This window comes from Geotrypetes seraphini, chromosome 9 (genome assembly GCF_902459505.1).
Source record: "Geotrypetes seraphini chromosome 9, aGeoSer1.1, whole genome shotgun sequence".
NCBI lineage: Eukaryota > Metazoa > Chordata > Amphibia > Gymnophiona > Dermophiidae > Geotrypetes > Geotrypetes seraphini.
Window position 1 is genome coordinate 169,098,605 of NC_047092.1, and position 14,674 is coordinate 169,113,278.

The following is a 14,674-nucleotide window of genomic DNA, read 5'->3' on the forward strand; positions in this document are numbered from 1 at the left end:
GCTTACAGAAGTAGAGGTTGAGGTGTTGCTGGATGGTGAGAGGAATCCTGGGTAGAGATTCTGTCTGGTTTCCTAGACTGGGGAATAGCTAGGGTGGAGGGTAGACACTGAGGTGGTGGCTGATTTCAGGGAGAAAGAGACTGTAGGATTAGAGAGAGAGACTGGTGGGGAAGAACATGGCAAAAGAAGAGAAAGAAAGAACGAGTCTGGATGACAGGATTGGAAAGAGATATTACTGGCTGTGTATTTTTGCCAGTGGTCTGTAGGGATGTATTAAGGGTTTGAGTTACTAAGCATAGTTTTTCATTGGACAATGAATAGAAAAATAGCCTTAGTAGATGAGATCTTCCTCCCCAACCCCCCTCCCCCCCCCCCACACACACACTTCTCAGCTTCAGTGTAGATAGCATGGGGGAATTAGAGCTCTCAGCTGCTGGCTTCTACATTTTTGGGCTGGCTCCTATACCCAAAGAAATGTATCAAGGCCTGCTGTAACGGATGATGGAGGGGTTAACTACACCCAATAGTGTCTATTTACTGATAATACACATTAATGTCACTAGTGTATACTATCGCAATATGGTTAAATCTATAAAAATGTACTAAGAGCCTTATTTACTAAGAAGTCGATCTTTGGTCACCTCAAGCTAAAAGTGGATTTCTCCACTTATCTTTAGGCAGATTTTAAGAATACCAGCTGAAAATGCAGCCTTACATAGATAAACTTAATTTGGAAGAGGCTGAATATAGCCACCATTCAGTTACGTTTAAGCTGCATTTCTCCAAATGACTCTGTTGCTATCAACTTTTCTGTGTCAACTATTGAAAAGTTTGAAGACCACAAATATATTTGTGAAATTAACTGCATAAGTCCTTTGGAATATCAACCTCTAGGCCTTTTCCCCAATAGACATGCATCCGTAAATCAGGCCCTTAGAGAAAACAAAGCTTTGCGTCCTTCAGATTATGAAAACAGGCAAAGCTGATAGGCATTTTTTTACATTTTTTTAGGTTTAATGCATAACACTAGAATCCAACCTGCCAGGGGGAGTGCTGCAGTTCATTTCCAGGTTACTCAGCTCCTCATAGTTACTGTCAGTGGCCCTTTCGTGGATACTACATGCGTTGGCTTCCTGAGTGGCCTTCCCTGTAGTCTTTCTTGCCTCCTCTTCTTCATCTGGAATCGTTTCAATCGTTTCATCTTCAACTTCTTCATCATCCAACAAGTCAGAATTCTGATTTGCCGCCAAACCTTTTCCATCAACGTGGCTGCCGTTCATTCTGAAAACAAGACACATAAATGTTTTTGCTCTGCATGGAGAACGAGCTTCCAAAACTCGAGTGAAGTCCAAAAAAGAAGGAGAAAAATAAGGTAGGCTCACATGTTACAAAATGAGGAGAAAACACAGTGGGAGTGATCAAACAGGCGGACCAGGAATTCATCAAAAGATGGCCTTTATTGAGCGGGAGCGCGTAATTCACGTACATTCTTTGTAGACAGGCAAAGGGGACACACCACAGACTGTGTTTCAGCATTAAAGCCTTCATTAGGAGTCCTAGTTGGATTGTCTTATATACTTGCGCAATTTTGAAAGAATTTTGCCACGTGAGTTATTACCACAGAAGCACAATCTGAACAATCGTTAGCACAGAGATACCTCTTTTCAGAACAACAGCATCTAGGAAAGCAAAAGCTTCCAAAACGTGAAGCATATCTTATCATTTATTGAATATCAACAAGAAGAAAGAGATCTTACAGCTGGATGCACAATGGGCGCGATGCTGGACACCTAGGCTGAGAGAGCAGGAAGGCACCAATTTTGGCGTTACTTTATAAAGACACATGTCTTTACAAACCACTACCACAAATCCTGCAGAAATGACACCCAGACTGAAGGCATGGACATTAGGCTGGAGTGTAAACATACATGTTAACACATACTTTACATACAGATAGGGCTGTTGACTGGCTTGCAGTAGTAGAGGTTGAGGTGTTGCTAGATGGTGAGAGGAATCCTGGGTAGAGATACTGTCTGGTTTCCTAGACTGGGGAATAGCTAGGGTGGAGGGTAGACTCTGAGGTGGTGGCTGATTTCAGGGAAAACTTGACTTTCCACTAAAATGTAATTCTCTCTTCCCCCCTGTGCGCAACCCCTACCCTTATTCTTCTCTTACTATATATAAGTTCATGTAAACCTTTTCCTTTCATTACTATATTTAAGTTCTTGTAAACTGTGCCGAGCTCCACATCTGTGGAGATGATGCGGTATATAAACTTAAGGTTTAGTTTAGTTTAGGGAGAAAGAGACTGTAAGATTAGAGAGACTGGAGGGGAAGAACATGGCAAAAGAAGAGAAAGAAAGCGCGAGTCTGGATGACAGGATTGGAAAGAGATAAAGCAGCCCCCCCCCCATTCTATATATGGTAGCTAAAAAAATCAGCATGGTGCTTAACATGATTCTAGACATAGCTCCCGCTATATACATATGGCGTAATATTTGGTCGCACCCATTTAGGCCAAGGAAAACCAGGCCTAAATCCCTACACCTAGGTTGTGCGTAGATCAGACAGCATGCCTAACTTTTAGGAATATCCACAATCTGCCCATGCTCCACTCCTGGACACGTCCCCTTTTTAAGATTCGCGCACCGGAAGTGGCGGCATCGCTTTACAGAATGCACCTAGAAAGTTGTGGGTGTAACTTCTAATTACTGCCAATTAGCATCAATTATTAGGTATTAATTGCCAACTATTGGCACCGATTGGCTTGTTAAACAAATAGGTTGTTTGCGCAAATCAGCGATGTGCACAGATTCGTGCACACAACTTAGGACACCATGGGGGCTCATTTCCAAATGAGAAAAAAGTCCAAAAAAGATGGCATAAACCGGCACTTGGACTAATTTTAACCGCTGATTTTCAAAATTAAATTTTTAGACGTATTGCAGCGTATTCACTCTCCAGGATGTCTAAATATTAAGGGTGCGGGTAAGAGGCGGGATTTGGGCAGACTTAGCACTTGGACTTTTTGCAGGGATAATCAAAGCTTTTTCATGATGTCCAGGGCGTCATATAGATGTTCAGAGTTAGATCTGTTTTAAAAGCGAATAAGGGCCATAAAGGTACTTAAACTGACCAGACGACTACTGTAGAGATCAACGTATGGTGCCTCCCCCCTCCGCCACTCCCCAAGTGGTCACTGGCCCCTTCCCACCCCCCAAAGATGGGGGTCCCTGAAAGTCCTATGCTAGTAGATACGTGGAATAACAAATACGTGGAGAATCATGGAGAACACGCTGCTTAAAACCAAAGCAATGTTGTAAAGCAGGGGTGTCCAACCTTTTGGCTTCCCTGGGCTGCATTAGCCGAAAAAAAATGTTTCTGGGGCTGCACAAATGCACAAACGCTGCAGCAAGACAGAGGAGGGAGCCGGCAAGACGGTAAACACCAGGGGGCAGCAGAGGGAAACACTGCATCGCCCTCGACCAGGGCCGCACAAAATACTTCATTGGGCCGCATGCGGCCCTTGGGCCGCAGGTTGGACACCCCTGTTGTAAAGCATCTGCACTGACATAAAGATTTGGGGTATTTTTTTACCTGCAGGCTTTACACCGGGTTCTTGAAAGGAAACAAATCAAGGGTACAACATTTTTCTGGACATTAGCACCTTCATTTTTTTTTGAAGTTCTTTAAAAAATATATATTTAACATAACATCCATGGTTTTGAAAAATGCAACTTATACATGTTAGTTTTCTCTTTGATGTAAACATGTCCCTAGGTAGGGTTACCAGACGTTCAGATTTACCCGTACAGGTCCTGTTCTTAGAGGACATGTCCCGGCGTCTGGACGGCTTTTCAAAACCCGACACTTTGTCAGGAGGGGCATCCGCGCATATGCAGATGCCCTCCCGACCGAGACGAGCAGACTGGGGGGGGAGGGGACTAGGGGCGGTGTTAAGGCGAGACTGTGGCATGGCGTGGGCGTAATGGGGTGTGATGGGTGGAATTGGGCGGGCCTGGGGGGGGGCGAGTCTAGGGGTTCCGGATTTTACATACGTAAAATCTGATAACCCTATCTCTAGGAAAACCTCCTTGTAATGCACCTAAGCGTACATGTGTAGTTTTAGCTGATTAAAAACCCAGTAAACACATCAAGATAGAATATAAAGCAAAAAGTATAAAATATTAAAACAGGGGTGTCAAAGTCCCTCCTCGGGGGCCGCAATCCAGTCGGGTTTTCAGGATTTCCCCAATGAATATGCATGAGATCTATTAGCGTACAATGAAAGCAGTGCATGCAAATAGATCTCTTGCATATTCATTGAGGAAATCCTGAAAACCCGACTGGATTGCGGCCCTCCAAGAGGGACTTTGACACCCCCTGTATTAAAACAAAAGGACTATAAAAAGAACAAGGGAAACAATCTGGTAAACAAATAGAGAATACACGCAGAAAAAAGGGGGAGGGGGAAATAGGGAAAAGAAACAAAAAGGCATATAATCCATTTTTCTCGTACTTATTTGAAGGGCTTTGAAAACTGTCCTCACGGGTCTGAGTTGTACATGTGTAACATTCATGAATGTTCTGGCAGCATTCAATCAGGTTCCTAAAGCTTTTTTTTTATATATATATAGCTCTTTCAATTCAGCCAAATGAAAGTAGGTAATGAGACAGAATTTGTTTTTGAATTCTCATTGACCCATTTTTTCACATGAACACTTCAGGAAGAAAACAATTTGCTTCCAATCCTCAAAGGAGTTTCTCCTCTCTGTGTTTATGGCAAAATGCCTTGGAACAGAAAAATTAGCAGAAGGGATTCCTAATAAACCATTAAAACCTTGCAGTTGCACATTGTACAATCTGTGGGACAAGTTTTAGATAACTAACTTGCTGTTTGCAAAAATATATTCAGAAAAAAGATATTTAAAAATGTTGGCGGACATAAAAATTCTTCTCGGAGCAGAATGTTAAGACTGAAATGCATCCATAATTTCTGCCACTTTATCCTATGTTGGTTGTCTTACAGTACATAATTGTTTTTTGTCGATGAAAAGGTTATATTTATTTGTTCAATTATTTAGCCCGTCCTCCCAAAGGAGCCCAGAACGGGTTACAAAGTACATCAACAATATAATCAAGACAGGACAGAGATGACATAATTTACTTTTATCTATCTATCTATCTATATCTATATCTATCTATATATATATAGATAGATAGATATAATTTATTTCTTATATACCGCCAAAGCCATGGTAGTTTGAGGCGGTTTAAAATAAGAGGAGCTGGACAGTCAGCGATATAGTTACAATATATAATTAATGAATACAAGTATATTGAATGCAAGAACAAATAAGAAAGGTTGGACAGTCAGCGACATAGTTACAGTGTAGAAGCAATGAATTCAGTATACAGAATATGAGAGATAATGAACAACAAATTCTAGGTGACAAATCGGTTGAACAGTTTCGTTTTTACTAATTTTCTAAAACCTAGATAGGACGAGGAGAGCATGACAATGTTACCCAGCCAGTCGTTCAGTTTACCTGCCTGGAAGGCTAGAGTTCTGTCCAGGAATCTTTTGTAACGGCAGGCCTTTATTGCTGGGTATGTAAATATGTGGAATTTAGGTGTGGGCCTAATAGTGCAACCCAAGTTGAAGTGGGAGACCAGGTACATAGGGGCCAAACCAAAGAGTGATTTGAAACAGAGACGAGAGAATTTAAATAATACTCTAGCCTCGAGGGGCAGCCAGTGAAGTTTTTGATAATAGGGACTTATGTGTTCCCATTTTTTTAAACCGAAAATCAGACGTACTGCCGAATTTTGAATAATTCGGAGTTTTTGAAGGGTTTTCTTGAAAGATCCCAAGTAGATAATGTTGCAATAATCCAGCATGCTTAGAATAGAAGATTGTACTAGTAGACGGAATGATGCTGCATCAAAGTATTTTTTGATGGTTCTTAGCTTCCATAATGTTGAGAAGCATTTTTTGGTCAGTAGATCCGTGTGAGCGTCTAAAGTAAGGTATCGGTCGAGAGTCACTCCTAGAATTTTTATGGAATCGACAATAGGGAAGTCCTGACCTTCAAGGAAATTTTTGAATCTTTGATTTTATCATTTGGGCTCGCCAGAAAATACTTTGTGTCCATATATATATCTTTATTAATTTTTCTTTTTTTTTCTTCTTTTTAATCTTTATTAAATTTCCAAACTACCATTATGCAAACAAACAATTTCAATATATATAATATTACATGAAATGCACATTAAACTTATAGACATTAATGCACAACTATTCCCCCCCCAAAAAATCATAAAAAGTACATACCTACAGGAAACCATCAATATATACTCCAAATGAAATTCCAATGCAAAGCCTTCCCCCCTCCCACCCACCCTGGATGTGTATGCTTAAGGGTCAATAAAATAAAATCAGTTATCATTCCATGAAGAAGGACATGGTACTACTCGAAAGTGTCCAGAGAAGAGCGACTAAAATGATTAAGGGGCTGGAAGAGTTGCCATACAGTGAGAGATTGGAGAAACTGGGCCTCTTCTCTCTTGAAAAGAGAAGACTGAGAGGAGACATGATCCAAACATTCAAAATACAGATAAAGACAGACTGTTCACCCTCTCCAAGGTAGGGAGAACAAGAGGGCACTCTCTGAAGTTGAAAGGGGATAGATTTCGTACAAACATAAGGAAGTTCTTCTTCACCCAGAGAGTGGTGGAGAGCTGGAATGTGCTCCCAGAGGATTCCTGCTAAACTGGGACATACGCAGATGAGGCTGGACTCATTTAGAGCACTAAGGGCCACCATGTGAGCGGACTGCTGGGCAGGATGGACCACTGATCTGACCCAGCAGCGGCAATTCTTATGTTCTTATGTTCTTACAGAACTTAGTCAATGGTTCCCAAACATCCATCAATTTCTTATACCGTCCCTGTTGTACAGCCATCGAACGTTCCATTTTAAAAGTATGACAGAGAGATTCCCACCAGAATGTGTAATTTAACCTATCTCAGTTTTTCCAGTTCTTCAAAATGAGTTGAATGGCAACCCCTGTCTTTATTAATTTTTCATTCTAAACACAGTGCATAAAGGAATACATACAAATAATTTGAAAAACAGTATTTACAGCCATCTATAAATACATGAGAAACCATAATGACATAATTTACAATATAGACATGACAGTAAAACATATATACTAAGCAGCATCTGGTGAGCGTAGGTGGTGTAGATGTGTTGACTCCTTCCGACGTTGGCCAACAGTTCACCAGATGGCTGCTTCACAGAATTATGGACTGTTTTTCAAGCTGGCATTCATTAATGCTCATAGCGCTGCAGAATGCTGGCATAAAAAATGATCCATTATTCCTTGAAGCAGCAATCGGACGAAACATTGGTCTACGTCGGAAGGGCCACATCTTGTCAGTCACTGCACCAGATAAGTGGAATAATAGTCTTTAAACCTTTAAGAGATAAAGTGGAAGTGTATATGAGAACAAAGAGACTGTCGGTAAAGCTGCGTTTGTGTCAAGAGAAAAAGTGAAAGTTTATATGAAAATTGTGTGGAGTGTTTTTTTACCGATGAAATAATCTACCCTTCCAATGTCTCAGGGGTTTACCCCGACAGGGTCCTGAGGCTTTTTTCTCCAGCATAATAGTAGAGTGAAGCCAGCAATTCATTTTCCTCTTACACTTCCCAATCCGTATTCGCGAATTCCATATATTCGCTTATTCACGGTTTTAAATGGAAAAAAATCACTTTCCTTTTTCGGGCTATTTAAAGCCCTGTAAGTCCCCCCTTAAGCCTTACCTGGTGGTCTAGTGGGTTTTCGGGGCAGGAGCGATCTTCCCACGCTCCTGCCCCGTGCAGATCGCTCACAGGAAATGGATTGAGAGACTACGGGAGCTCAAGGCAGCCATTTCCTGTGAGCGATCTGTACGGGGCAGGAGCGTGGAAAGATCGCTCCTGCCTGAAAACCCGCTAGACCACCAGGTAAGGCTTAAGGGGGGCCTTTCAGGGCTTAAAATAGCCGGGGGAAGCGGGGGTTAGGGGCAGAACCGGCCCAAATATTATTTGCGGTTTTTTCATAATCGTGGGCCAGCTCTGCCCCGAACCCCCGCGAATACGGAGGGGGGAAGTCTATGTTTATCCTTAGGTGGGGGAGGATATTTTGATGTTTAAGGCTGTGGAAGTGTTAGCAGGTCAAAATTATGCCCTGATATTCAGCACTGACCAGACAGAGTTAGCGCATATATAGGACAGTTTTTTATGCAGTCCTAACTTTATGTGCTAGTTGATAACTATATATCAGCTTAACCAGGCATTTGCTAGCTGGCCAGTGAAAATCCGGATATTCAGTGTCTCTCACCGGAAATGGCCTAGCATTGAATATCTAAGATCACCCTGCTGTCCACCATCGGCTGCAAATTGCCTAACGAGCCTGGCAACGTATTCCACCTCAGTGAAGTAGCCACACAAAACGCTGCTGACCTCATCTCTGCATATAGTGTATCACGGTCACACTCTGAATCGACAAGTCGCCAACATGAGGGTCAAAGTTCAGTCGGCAGCGGTGAGTGTTTTGCTGACTGCTACCGGTGATATTCTTGTCTGGGCGGTTTATGTGGAGCCGCCTAACCCACATATTCAGAACTTAATCGGCTACGGATTATCATGTAAAGATGACTTTTATGCGGTCCCATTGATACAGTTACCCTGAATACTGGAATTTAACTGGCCAGCTGCTGACTTAACCCTAGGAATGCCCCCCAAATAGTCAGTTTTCACTTCGACACTAACCACTAATTTCCAGCAGTGATAACCAGTTAAGTGCCACAGAAAATTAACAACTTCTCCCTCCCCCCCCAAAAAAAAAAAAATTGAAAATTTGGGGATTGATTCTTCAATCTCTAAACTGGGAACACAGAATAGTTAAGCTCTGGAATGCGTTGCCAGAGGTTGTGGTAAGAACGGTTAACGTAGCTGGTTTTAAGAAAGGTTTGGACAATTTCCTGGAGGAAAAGTCCATAGTCTGTTATTGAGACAGACAGGGGGAAACCACTACTTGCCCGGGGATCAGGAGCATGGAATGGTGCTATTCTTTAGGGTTCTGGAATCTTGCTACTATCTGAGATTCCGGAATCTTGCTATTCTTTGAGATTCTGCATGGAATGTTGCTACTATCTGGGTTTTTACCAGGTACTTGTGATCTGGATTGGCCACTGTGAGGATGGACTACTGGGCTAGATGGATCACTAGTCTTACCCAGTAAGGCTGTTCTTATGTTCTTAGCTTATGCTCTTAAGTAATCGTATAGTCCAGGGCACACCTAGTACCGTCGGGTTTTCAGGATATCCACAATGAATATGAATGAGATATATGGATTTGCATGCACTGTCTGAAATGCATGCAAATCAAGCTCATGAATATTCATTGTGGATATCCTGAAAACCCGATGCAACTAGGTGTGTTCTGAGGACCGGGTTGGGAACGGCTGGTCTAGTCTGTTGGTCTCATTCTTAAGAAATCTCATGGCTACTTAGCGTACCGTAAAGAATTTGAACAGTTCATGAAGCTAATTTTAAAGTCATATTGTGAAAAAGTACTTCAGGAAACAACAGAAAACAATGGAGAACTGGTGACTTGTTCTCATGGATATGATGTGCTCCAAAACAATGCGACGCCTCAGCATACAGCGTATTTTCATGACCTAATACAGGGAGGACTTAAATGAAAGAGGATTAAGTATGCAAATGTTAAGAACATAAGAACATAAGAGTTGCCTCTGCCGGGTCAGACCGGAGGTCCATCGCGCCAAGCAGCCTGCACCCGCGGCGGCCCATCAGGTCCATGACCTGTTAAGTGACCCTGTCTTTCCTGTACCTATCTCTATGTCTATCTGTACCCCTCAATCCCCTTATCCTGTAGGTATTTATCCAAACCTTCTTTGAACCCCTGTAGCGTGCCCTGCCCTACCACAGCCTCCGGGAGCGCGTTCCATGTGTCCACCACCCTCTGAGTAAAGAAGAACTTCCTAGCATTTGTTCTAAACCTGTCCCCTTTCAATTTCTCCGAGTGCCCCCTTGTATTTGTGGCTCCCCTCAGTCTGAAGAATCTGTCCCTGTCTACCTTCTCTATGCCTTTCAGGATTTTAAAGGTTTCTATCATGTCTCCTCTAAGTCTCCGCTTTTCCAGGGAGAAAAGCCCCCCACCACCCTCTGGTTTGGTTTGGTTTATTTTAAAATGCCTACTATCCTTCTGGTTACTAAATATTTAGCTGAAGGCTGTAACAGTTCTCATGTCTATGGGGGCTAGTTCCCCTATGAGCACTCTGCACCTTTCAAACCACAAGGGGGGGGGGGTCTAGTCTGTCCACTGTCTAGATTTTATTCTTCCAGGAAACCATCAATTTGTTAAATCATCTGAAACCACATTAGACATGAATCAGAAACTCTTTGAGCCATGTATCACTAGTCACAGACAAAGGTCTTTTTTAGTACATGAAGTCGACTGGGGTTGTTGTTTTTTTTTTTTTTTTCTTCCTTCAGAAATCCCCACTACAGAAGAAAAGAAAGTCAACACAATTAGATTAGAAATCCTACTTTGAAATAAACATAAAAATCAGGAATGATCTCTTTGTAATGTAAGACCTGATTTGCGTCCTAAATATGAGCAAATTCAAATAAAACAGAAGAAGGATAATTATAGACCTACGAATATCTTTGTCATCTTTTATCAAAGATGGCAAGAACTTTTGCATAAGCTTGAAAATGATTAATCATGGCCCGAGCTACACATTTGTTAGTTCATGCTGCCCAGAGATCGTTAGAAACGAAAGAGAGATGAACTAGAACCAAAAACAAGAAAGCCTCCTGATTAAGAAAACAGATTCGCTAATTGCACTTTTGAATGCAGTAATTTGCCCAGGATAAAATATCCATCAAGGGTAGTCAGAAATGCCGAATTCAGAGAGGAGACACTATGTGACCCCTTCACTTCTTCTCTTGTCTGACTTCCTGTTTCAGGCCATGTTGAGACCAGATGTTCGAATGTTCAGCAGTGATGGGACAGAATAACATGAATATAAGCAGGTCAATAATCAATTTTCTCCATGAATATCTGACACGTTTGGCTTTTCCTTTTTCTTGATGAAGATGAAAAAAGGAAGGGAAAATACTAGGAGTGGGCTTCTGGGAAATTGTTGATTCATGTTATTGATTCATGGGACTTTTTTCATTTTCTTCGGGTTTTCTTGGCCATTTTGTCATCATAGGAACAATATCGTTAAGAATGTGCCATCTCTGCAAAGAGTGTGTATTAATATGAGGGTACATCAAATAAGAAAAGGCAAAATATATTTAACGGCATTAATAGAAGTAACTTTGAGCAACTGAACATATCACTTTTCCACATAGTCCCCATGCAAGACGATGCATTTTGTTGTGTCGTTCAACTGGCTTCTGCGTTCCAGCAGAGAAGATGCTTTTCAGCTGCTCCTGAAGCCAGGTGAGCGCCGCTTCCTTTACTTCACCGTGCTTTGTCTTTCGCTCTCCAGGTCGCAGTGATGCACCCATGTCTCGTCGCCAGTGACAATTCTCTCCAGAACACTCGGATCTTCTTCATACCATCTCAGGAACTGGGTCGCAACCTCCACACACTGTTGCTTGTATAGATCAGTAAGCTGTTTGGGAACCCATCGTGCACAGATTTTCCTGTATCCCAAGTCATCATGCATTATGGCAAATGCAGATCCATAGCTGACATCCAACTTTGCAGCCCATTGAGACTCCGTTATCAGTCTGTCTTCTCTAATAGAAACATAGAAACATAGAAAGATGACGGCAGAAAAGGGCTACAGCCCATCAAGTCTGCCCACTCTACTGACCCACCCCATTAAGTCTGAGTGATAATGACCTAGTTCCTTAACTCGACCCTCGTAGGGATCCCACGTGGATGTCCCATTTCTTCTTAAAGTCGAGCACGCTGGTGGCCTTGATCACCTGCACCGGAAGTTTGTTCCAGTGATCTACCACCCTTTCTGTGAAGAAATACTTCCCGCCCTGTCAATGTGCTCTCGGGTGCACGATGTTGATGGGCGACCAGAATGACCTTTGTCGGTTACACCTGTTCTTCCCACTACTCACTCATAAACCTTTCATTGCTTCATGGTCCTATTGTCCATACGGAGTCAATATCTGATGGTGAATTTTCACAGGTTTCACTCCCTCTGCTCATAGAAAGTGTACTACTGCACGTTGTTCTTGCAACGGAGCGTCCATGTTTCTGACTTTGTGGCTGCCACATGACTAACGGCCGAGTGCTGCGCTATGGGCTCCTATTACAAAGGTGCGCTAGCGTTTTTAACGCACGCACCGGATTAACGCGCGCTAGCCAAAAATCTACCGCCTGATCAAAAAGAGGCGGTAGCGGCTAGCACGCGCTATTCTGTGTGTTAAGGCCCTAGCGCGGCTTTGTAAAATGAGCCCTATGTGTGGATGAACTCTCCAAAAGGCAATGTACGAGTACATATGTTGCGTTTCGGTAGCTCTGTTCCAGTTATCGTGTGATTTAACAATGACCTTTCCTCTGTCATTGCAAACAGTAGTCCAACCCTAGCAAATACAAGATCACTATCCAGGAGGATTTTGTGATCTTTCAAGTTTTATTATTTTTAACTAGTCTTATAGCCCGTTACATTAACGGATGCTAGAATATATGTGTCTGTCTTTATTTCTTTCTCTCTCTCTCCTTAGCTGCTTTCTGTATTTCTGTCTTTCTTTCTTTCTGTCTTTCTTTTTCCTCGAATGTCCACCGCCACCCCTTGCCTGCTCCCCCTGTCCATTCTCCCTTCCTTTTACCTCCCCTGTGTCCACCACCACCCCTTCACTGCTCCCCTTATCCAGCAGCAGCCCTTCTCCCTTTGTTTTACCTCCCCCTGTCCAGCAGCACTTCTTTCCTGCTCCCCCTGTCCAGCAGTAGGCCTCCCTTCCTTTTTCTTCCCCCCGTCCATCAGCACCTCTTCCCCTGTCCATCAGCACCTCTTTCCTGCTCTCCCTATCCAGCAGTAGGCCTCCCTTTCTTTTTCTGCCCCCCCTGTCCATCTGCACCTCTTCCCCTGTCTAGCAGCTCCCCTTACCTCTGTTCGGGTCTGCCCTTCACCACAGGTGCTCAAGCTGCCGCGGCCTGCAGGCGCTGACAGCCGCCCCGCGCGCTTGAAGCTGACAGCCGCCTCTGTAACGTTTCCTTAATTCCTGCCACCGCCGCTGTTTGAGAGGCCCGCAGGACCGAAGGCGGTCAGGGTGTCTGGGGCTCGGGAGGAGGAGTCTTTGTGTCACGCATGCGCACTCCTTCCGACCACTGACCTACAGATCAGGGATCAGGGAACACGCGGTAAGAGTGAGCAAATGCGCTTAGCATTTTATTATTATAGATATAACGACCATCAGCATGTATCTGGCTGGTTTACAATGCTAAAAAAATAAAATAAAAGGTAAAATAATAATTATATAAGGGGGAAGAGTGAACATTAAAAAGACAATTAACAAATACTAACATGAACTTGAGGGTAATAAGGGGAAGGGAGGGTCAATAATTCCATTATTAAAAACAAAATTTAAAAAGAAAAGGGTGAAGAATGCTGATTCCTTGTTTCTCTGAACTTATATGTATAGGCAAAACAAGAAAGGAGATGTGAACCTCATGGACATGCAAAAGTGAACAGGAAAACAGTGAGGCACCATAAGAACAAATCCACACGGTGTAAAATGTGAAACGTGTATTAAAATATCATCATGTCCACAAGTTGGAGAGACTCAACATGCCTGCATCAGAGTCTTGCACCTTAAGGGTGGACAAAAGTTGTATACAAGTTTCCTAATTAACGGAGATAACTTTTTTTCAACACTAAAATAGAAACTCATAAGCAAATATAGCATGTTTATCGCCAGGACAATGTCTCCAAGAACAGGGAAATTGTGACAATTACACTTTAGGATTTGAATTTTCCACAAAGATGTCGTCTCCAAAAAATCTGTTTTCCGATTCTTGAGAGAAATTAGAAATATCCTGAGTGGTCTTCCTCCTTTGCAAATACATGTAGGTACTATCCTCCAACTTAGGAAAGATGGAGCACTAAGGAGAGGTCAAATGAGAGAGGTGTGAAGATTTTAAGAGAGTTGAATTCACATAGATCTCCTGAGGGAAATTATGTCCATTAAGTCTCTTTTCCTTTAGATGGAGGAACCAGGCACAATGATAAATGTTTTTTTCTTTAGCCACACATTGCCTTTCAAATAAGATCCTCATCTCCATGGTATGTGACTGGAGTGGTTTATCAAAAGTGATGGAACTGTGTGTAGAATGCGCTTTATATCAGAACGTTTTGGAAAAGAATGTCAGCCATCCACCCATGAGCGGAAACGGTGCCAAAAATGGATTATGCCTAAACATTCAAGTAAATCTCATTTATTCAGTGAGGTTTTCTCTTTTCTCATGGGTTCAGCATAAATTATGCTAAAATCTAGACCAGTGTACTTCAATCTTTTTACACTTATGGACCGGCAGAAATAAAATAATTATTTGGTGGACCGGTATCGGTCTGCGGACCGGCGGTTGAAGAACAATGAGCTAAGTTGTGGGCCATCTGGAAGCCTTCC

General features: G+C 42.6%; 1 protein-coding gene across 5 annotated transcripts in view; it reads right to left on the reverse strand.

The window, feature by feature from the left end:
• MECOM (MDS1 and EVI1 complex locus) overlaps positions 1 to 14,674 on the reverse strand; it is a 759,237-nt gene that overhangs the window by 6,468 nt on the left and 738,095 nt on the right. For all 5 annotated transcript variants that reach the window (XM_033957747.1, XM_033957746.1, XM_033957745.1 and 2 more), the window contains one exon: positions 1,039 to 1,281. In XM_033957747.1, coding sequence (XP_033813638.1) covers positions 1,039 to 1,281 — 243 coding nt within the window. The remainder of the gene's footprint in view (positions 1 to 1,038; positions 1,282 to 14,674) is intronic.